Source organism: Procambarus clarkii, chromosome 24 (assembly GCF_040958095.1).
Source record: "Procambarus clarkii isolate CNS0578487 chromosome 24, FALCON_Pclarkii_2.0, whole genome shotgun sequence".
Classification (NCBI taxonomy): Eukaryota; Metazoa; Arthropoda; class Malacostraca; order Decapoda; family Cambaridae; genus Procambarus; species Procambarus clarkii.
The window spans coordinates 5332036-5340540 of record NC_091173.1 but is presented as its reverse complement, the minus strand read 5'-3'; the positions used below and the strand labels follow the sequence as shown (position 1 = coordinate 5340540).

Here is an 8505-nt window from a genome sequence, read left to right as displayed (position 1 = left end):
CCTCTTTTGCCTTTCTGTTAGGGTCTAGGGATGAACCCTCTACAAAAAACTCAGAAATGCCAAAGGCCTCTTTCAGACGCGAGTTCTTCTCCTGCTGTGCTTCAGCAACGGCATGGGTTTCACGTACACTGAGAAGGAAAACAATTATTACTTATACAGTATTAGGATTTAATTTGTTAAAAAAGATAAACTGTATAGTACAGTACAGTACTGTTCCTTATATAGAATGATGATTTAATGAATTCTCTCAAAATCAAAATAAGGTGAAGTTAGTTCAAATAAAAATAAAAAAAAGTGCCAAATAAATTCAATAAAAGTGCCAAATATTTTCCTGTACTTTCCTAAATAGAATACTGTTTACTGTATTTTGAATCATATGTATCCTCCTAATATTGACAGTTTCTAGGTCTTAAACAAACCTTAGTTAGAATAACATACAAAATATCCAGCATATATATATAATACTGCTGCACATGGCAGGAACCTGGCATGGAACTCACTCTCAGATATACTTAACCATATTTAAGTGTTTCGGATAAAATGTAGGTACAATTATTGCATACCAAAATGAACATTCACACGTGTTTTGTTATGTTAACACTAAATAAGTCCTTACATTTAGTCAGCAAATTCAATACAATTATTAGAGGGAAATATATATAGTACTTCATTTACAAATTCATTCATATTATATTAGTTAATGAGGTAGGCACTTCTTGCTGATTGACATTAGTATAGATTTGTGGCCATTAGAAGAGATTTATATGAAAACCTATCGTCGAATGTATTGAAACGACTCTTTTTGGTAGAGCCGCGGTGCCCAAATTTAGCTATCTTGCCGAGATTGCTCCAATCTACCAGTTACAACAGTTCATTACTTGGCTTACCAGGTATCAAGAGCCAAAACCTGACCCCCCTCCCATATGTGGCAAAATCTGGGGTTTCCATCCAAGCATAAAGCTACAAACACAAACCGGGAAACCTAGCATGTAAGGCAGCAGCTGCCTGAAATGCCTTGACTACAGAGGCAGGATCAGAACCCATGAGGAACAAAACCCCTTAAGATTCGGGATTTAAGAGTCATCAACCCAAAAGACAGCATGGCAGAGGCAGAAATAATGACCGTCACCACATAGCATAGGCAACAAACAGCTTTCAAACTCGCAATGGGTGAGAGTGGGCTCAACAGGCCATCCCTTATGCATAATTGACCTTGCCAGAGATCCACTGGGGAATACCAGGGCCTGCTAGTAATGAACCAGACAGGTGCACCCAGGCTCTTGGGGATGCTTACCAAATAAAACAGGAACCCCAAGCAGCCCCACTACCAGTGCTGCAAAATGGCACCTGTGGTATGCCGTATAAGCATAGCGTGTGCGCACATGGTGCACCCCACACAACCTAATGACAGCTTCCAACCAAGGGCCTAAACAGAGATCAGAAGACCCCTGAAATACCCAAGATAAAGCACTCCACCCCAGTGGCCTATTCTTGAAAGGATGAACCCCAAACAATACCAGAGAATTAACTCTTTCAGTACAAGGGAAGTGCTCACCAACACCCAGGGAAGTAAGTGCTGAGCACATGCTGTTCAGAGCACAAAATGCCAAGTTAACACAACAAAACTGGACAGAAAACATGCATGTGAAACAAATACTACAATGAAACGATACACTAGCAAAAACGGCCACCCACAGGGAAGGGTAATTTCTACCCTCCACGGAGGGTAGAGCTTCTAGTTTAAATAGTTTTGATAAATTTTGCGATAAAGTTTTGATAAATTGATACAAGTTTCTAGTTTTGTTTATCTAGTTATCTATCACCTCTAGTCTCTCCTCTTATTGCTTGTTTTCAGTTCTGGAAGCCATTTTGCAGCATGCCTTTGCACCTTTTCCAGTTAATTTATGTTCTTTTTGAGACATGGGCACCATACAAGTGCTGCATATTCCTCACTACCAGCCTGATGTTCTCATTACACAACAGCCCAAAATGGCACAAGAAACTGTTTAACCACTATCTTTCTGTCGTTACAAACCTGAAATAAAAGTAGGTGGTGAGAGAGCGGTGGAGGAATGAGCCCCCCACCTGTGTAGCCTCGGGGGTGATGAGCGAAGTAATCGCCTCTCACTGTTTGCTGCCCACACACACTCCCAACCTGTCCCTCTTATTACACAAAGATTAACCCATCGGCAAACACACTTTCACCCAGCAATGTGCCTCAGGACAATTCCTCATTGCACAACTGGTATCAAAAAACAGTCCTGATTTTGGATATGTTGGCAATGATTTTTATAAGTTCCAAGTAAATAACACTAAATTTTTTGCTTGCATTCATAGAACGCTTGTAAAAAGAAAGCGAAAAGAGAGGAGAGAAAGAGAAGCAAAAGAAAAAGAGGGAGAGGGGGGAGAGAGGGAAAAGGGAAAAGAGGGAAAAAGAGAAAAGCAAGGGAAAAGGGGAGAGAGGGGGAAAAGAAGGGAGAGATAGGGGGGAGGGGAGAGGGAAGAGAGAGGGGAAAGAGGGAAAAGAAAGCGGAGTGAAAAGAGAGGGGGGAGAGAGCAAGGGAAAAGAGAGGGGGGAAGAGGGAAAAAGAGGGGGAAAGGAGATGGGGAGAGAGGAGGAAAGGAGACGGGGAGAGAGGGGGGAAAGGAGGGAGGGGGAGAGAGTGGGGGGAAAAAAGAGAGGGGAGAAAAAATAAAAAGAGGAGAGAGAGAACAAAAGATTTTATATATATATATATATATATATATATATATATAATATATATATATATAATATATATATATATATATATATATATATATATATATATATATATATATATATATATATATATATATATATATATATATATATATATATGTCGTACCTAATAGCCAGAACGCACTTCTCAGCCTACTATTCAAGGCCCGATTTGCCTAATAAGCCAAGTTTTCATGAATTAATGTTTTTTCGTCTACCTAACCTACCTAACCTAACCTAGCTTTTTTTGGCTACCTAACCTAACCTTACCTATAAATATAGGTTAGGTTAGGTTAGGTAGGGTTGGTTAGGTTCGGTCATATATCTACGTTAATTTTAACTCCAATAAAAAAAAATTGACCTCATACATAGAGAAAAGGGTTGCTTTATCATTTCATAAGAAAAAAATTATAGTAAATATATTAATTCAGGAAAACTTGGCTTATTAGGCAAATCGGGCCTTGAATAGTAGGCTGAGAAGTGAGTTCTGGCTACTAGGTACGACATATATATATATATATATATATATATATATATATATATATATATATATATATATATTATATATATATATATATATTATATATATATATATATATATATTATATATATATATATATATATTATATATATATATATATATATTATATATATATATATATATATTATATATATATATATATATATTATATATATATATATATATATATATATATATATATATATATATATATATATATATATTGAAAGATTATTCATTTTAATCCTCATCAGAAACACTGATGAATCACATTTGACGTAATGTGCAATAATGTGGGTCAAATGCGTTACAAAACTATGTTGGCCTGGCCAGTGAATGTGTAATGAGAGCAACTCCACATTTCCATGCGGGGAGAGGGAGGGAGAGCGTGTATAATGTGTCATGTTACAACTGTGCTCACTGAGCCCCCTTCAGTGTTGTCACACCAAATATTATACAATCACTCCATCAATATGTCACAGTGATCAAATTATGGGAAGGGTGGGGGGAGGGAGGGGGAGGGGGGGGAGGGGTTACCTACACGCCGACATGAACGTGTAATACTCTCCAGTAGTCGAGAACATTGTCACTTACATTAACTCCCCAAACACCACCTATCCATTCACCAGATAAGCAGCAATAAGTTTAACATAATGCGGGAAGGATACGTATCGACCCCAGACAATCCACAGTGTGGAAGAGATCCATCAGTTTCAACGTTGCCATCCAGTCATTAACAAGAATTCAACACAATGTTTTAAGCTGGACTCCGCACAGAGTATTGGAACTCCGCAGCTTGTACACAGAAATACACTCGGATACAATAACACTACTCAATAACAGCCATAGGAAAAAGGAAAGTGAGAAGATAAAGATCTTCAACTCCAAAACCTCCCAAGTCAATAGAGCTGACCAGGCCAACGATGGAGCACCAATTGCTGTAGGGAGAAATATTCCACACAAAATTCTAGATAAATTTCAAGAAAACTTCCTGGCAATTGCACTCCAAACTACCAAAGGTATAATCTTCATAGGAACGTGTTACCAGCCACCAAGACGGCCTTACCTTCCCCTGGCCGACGTCATCACACTCACCAGAAGAAACAGACCCGCCTACTTCCTGGGACACGGAACCCCCGGGACACGGAAGGAACAACAAGGCAGGAGAAGCCATCCATAATATGATAAGGAAAGGAAATCTAACCCACCTGGGCCCAGACTTGCCAACTTACGTCAGACAAGGCCACAGTGGTAAACCAGACATAATACTGTCCAACAACCACCACTTCCTAAACACCCGCGTAGATAGGGGCCCTGTGAGCACAAGCGACCACCTGCCAATAATAATGACGCTGTCAACTAACCCCATTCAGAAGCCCTCACCACCAAGACTTCAATACACTAAAACTGACTGGGAAGCGTTCAAAAGCAGTGCACAGGGAATCAGTGTCACAGACTTTAATGTAAAGGAAAATCATGCATAAACACAGAGCTAAATACATGGATTAGCACCATAGAAAAATGTATGAGGGATCATATCCCCGTAACTGAGGCACTCACAACACTATAAACCAGACATAGTCTTCTACAACCTATAACGCCCAGCGGGTGGACGGACGAGCGCAAAACACTACAAGATGAGCTGCAAGATTTATGCAAAACAGAATACGCCAAAAAATGGGATGAAGTAATAAGGAAAATTTATGTAGACTACAGAAATCCAGGAAAGTTATGGAAAAAAAGTAAAAACCCGGATGAGAAACTCAGCTCAGGAAACACACTACTGTACATCATAGACGCCTCAGGAAACACCCTACATCATAGACGCCTCAGGAAACACACTACATCATAGACGCCTCAGGAAACACCCTACATCATAGACGCCTCAGGAAACACACTACATCATAGATGCCTCAGGAAACACACTACATCATAGACGCCTCAGGAAACACTCTACATCATAGATGCCTCAGGAAACACCCTACATCATAGATGCCTCAGGAAACACTCTACATCATAGATGCCTCAGGAAACACCCTACATCATAGATGCCTCAGGAAACACACTACATCATAGACGCCTCAGGAAACACACTACATCATAGACGCCTCAGGAAACACCCTACATCATAGACGCCTCAGGAAACACCCTACATCATAGACGCCTCAGGAAACACCCTACATCATAGACGCCTCAGGAAACACCCTACATCATAGACGCCTCAGGAAACACCCTACATCATAGACGCCTCAGGAAACACCCTACATCATAGATGCCTCAGGAAACACTCTACATCATAGATGCCTCAGGAAACACCCTACATCATAGACGCCTCAGGAAACACACTACATCATAGATGCCTCAGGAAACACTCTACATCATAGATGCCTCAGGAAACACCCTACATCATAGATGCCTCAGGAAACACCCTACATCATAGATGCCTCAGGAAACACCCTACATCATAGATGCCTCAGGAAACACTCTACATCATAGACGCCTCAGGAAACACTCTACATCATAGATGCTAAGGAAACACCCTACATCATAGATGCCTCAGGAAACACCCTACATCATAGATGCCTCAGGAAACACTCTACATCATAGACGCCTCAGGAAACACTCTACATCATAGATGCTAAGGAAACACCCTACATCATAGATGCCTCAGGAAACACTCTACATCATAGATGCTAAGGAAACACACTACATCATAGATGCCTCAGGAAACACACTACATCATAGATGCCTCAGGAAACACTCTACATCATAGATGCCTCAGGAAACACACTACATCATAGACGCCTCAGGAAACACACTACATCATAGATGCCTCAGGAAACACTCTACATCATAGATGCCTCAGGAAACACACTACATCATAGACGCCTCAGGAAACACACTACATCATAGATGCCTCAGGAAACACACTACATCATAGACGCCTCAGGAAACACACTACATCATAGATGCCTCAGGAAACACCCTACATCATAGACGCCTCAGGAAACACCCTACATCATAGACGCCTCAGGAAACACCCTACATCATAGACGCCTCAGGAAACACACTACATCATAGACGCCTCAGGAAACACCCTACATCATAGACGCCTCAGGAAACACACTACATCATAGACGCCTCAGGAAACACACTACATCATAGATGCCTCAGGAAACACACTACATCATAGATGCCTCAGGAAACACCCTACATCATAGATGCCTCAGGAAACACACTACATCATAGATGCCTCAGGAAACACCCTACATCATAGACGCCTCAGGAAACACACTACATCATAGACGCCTCAGGAAACACACTACATCATAGATGCCTCAGGAAACACCCTACATCATAGATGCCTCAGGAAACACACTACATCATAGATGCCTCAGGAAACACCCTACATCATAGATGCCTCAGGAAACACACTACATCATAGATGCCTCAGGAAACACACTACATCATAGATGCCTCAGGAAACACACTACATCATAGATGCCTCAGGAAACACACTACATCATAGATGCCTCAGGAAACACTCTACATCATAGATGCCTCAGGAAACACTCTACATCATAGATGCCTCAGGAAACACTCTACATCATAGATGCCTCAGGAAACACTCTACATCATAGACGCCTCAGGAAACACACTACATCATAGACGCCTCAGGAAACACACTACATCATAGACGCCTCAGGAAACACACTACATCATAGATGCCTCAGGAAACACTCTACATCATAGATGCCTCAGGAAACACCCTATATCATAGACGCCTCAGGAAACACACTACATCATAGACGCCTCAGGAAACACACTACATCATAGATGCCTCAGGAAACACTCTACATCATAGACGCCTCAGGAAACACTCTACATCATAGATGCCTCAGGAAACACTCTACATCATAGACGCCTCAGGAAACACACTACATCATAGACGCCTCAGGAAACACTCTACATCATAGACGCCTCAGGAAACACACTACATCATAGACGCCTCAGGAAACACTCTACATCATAGATGCCTCAGGAAACACCCTATATCATAGACGCCTCAGGAAACACACTACATCATAGACGCCTCAGGAAACACACTACATCATAGATGCCTCAGGAAACACTCTACATCATAGACGCCTCAGGAAACACACTACATCATAGATGCCTCAGGAAACACTCTACATCATAGATGCCTCAGGAAACACTCTACATCATAGATGCCTCAGGAAACACTCTACATCATAGATGCCTCAGGAAACACTCTACATCATAGACGCCTCAGGAAACACACTACATCATAGACGCCTCAGGAAACACTCTACATCATAGACGCCTCAGGAAACACTCTACATCATAGATGCCTCAGGAAACACACTACATCATAGACGCCTCAGGAAACACCCTACATCATAGACGCCTCAGGAAACACTCTACATCATAGACGCCTCAGGAAACAAACTCTACGAGGAGAGAGAACAAGAACAGGAATTGAGGAAGTTCTGGGAAAGAAATATTCAGGATAAACCCGTTAGAAAATGTAAACGTCTTACCCCATTAATGAAAGGGAAATTACAACTCAAGTCGATAACAGAGCTGCAGCACTACTCCCGACGCAAACAATAGACCTTAACAACATACGCGATGACTGCCACCTTATCAAACACATAACCATTGCAGAGGTCCATAAAACAATTATGGGTTTCAAGAACAAGAACAACAACAGCAAGATAAATAAGATGGTATTATCCAACCTACCAGTGATTGCACTCCATCAATACACATGTATAATAAATGCAGCTCTTGCATCTGAACTATTCCCCACATACTTCAAGAATGCCACAATAAGATTAATCCCCAAGCCAGGTAAACCCCCAACCCAAACTGAAAACTACAGGCCAATTTCCCTCTCCTAAGTACCAGGTAAAATATTCGAGAAAATACTCAGAGACTTGTGAAGTACATGGAAGAGGAAGGGAAGTATAACACCAGGCAGCATGGGTTTAGAACCCGCAGAGGGGCCCATACAGCTATAGCCCTGATCTACCAGCATATAGAAAACGCAGTGTAGAAAAAAGATCAGTGTAATATAGTGCTTAGAGACGTCTCGAAAGCCTTCGACAAAGTGTGGCACACAGGACTAAAATATAAGATATCTGAACTAGGGCTTCCTGAGAGATTTACTACTACTCTCTGCAGCTTTATAGACAACAGAACTGCTAGGCTTAATATCGGC

At 41.2% G+C, this 8505-nt stretch overlaps 1 protein-coding gene across 11 annotated transcripts in view; it reads right to left on the bottom strand.

Moving 5' to 3' along the window:
• LOC123761784 (serine/arginine repetitive matrix protein 2) overlaps window positions 1-8505 on the bottom strand; it is a 236293-nt gene that overhangs the window by 72488 nt on the left and 155300 nt on the right. For all 11 annotated transcript variants that reach the window (XR_011229506.1, XR_011229505.1, XM_069330510.1 and 8 more), the window contains one exon: window positions 1-128. This exon is cut by the window's left edge and continues 169 nt beyond it. Coding sequence is in view for 9 of the 11 variants with exons in the window: in XM_069330510.1 (XP_069186611.1) it covers window positions 1-128 (128 nt within the window). In the remaining 2 variants the exon portion in view is untranslated. The remainder of the gene's footprint in view (window positions 129-8505) is intronic.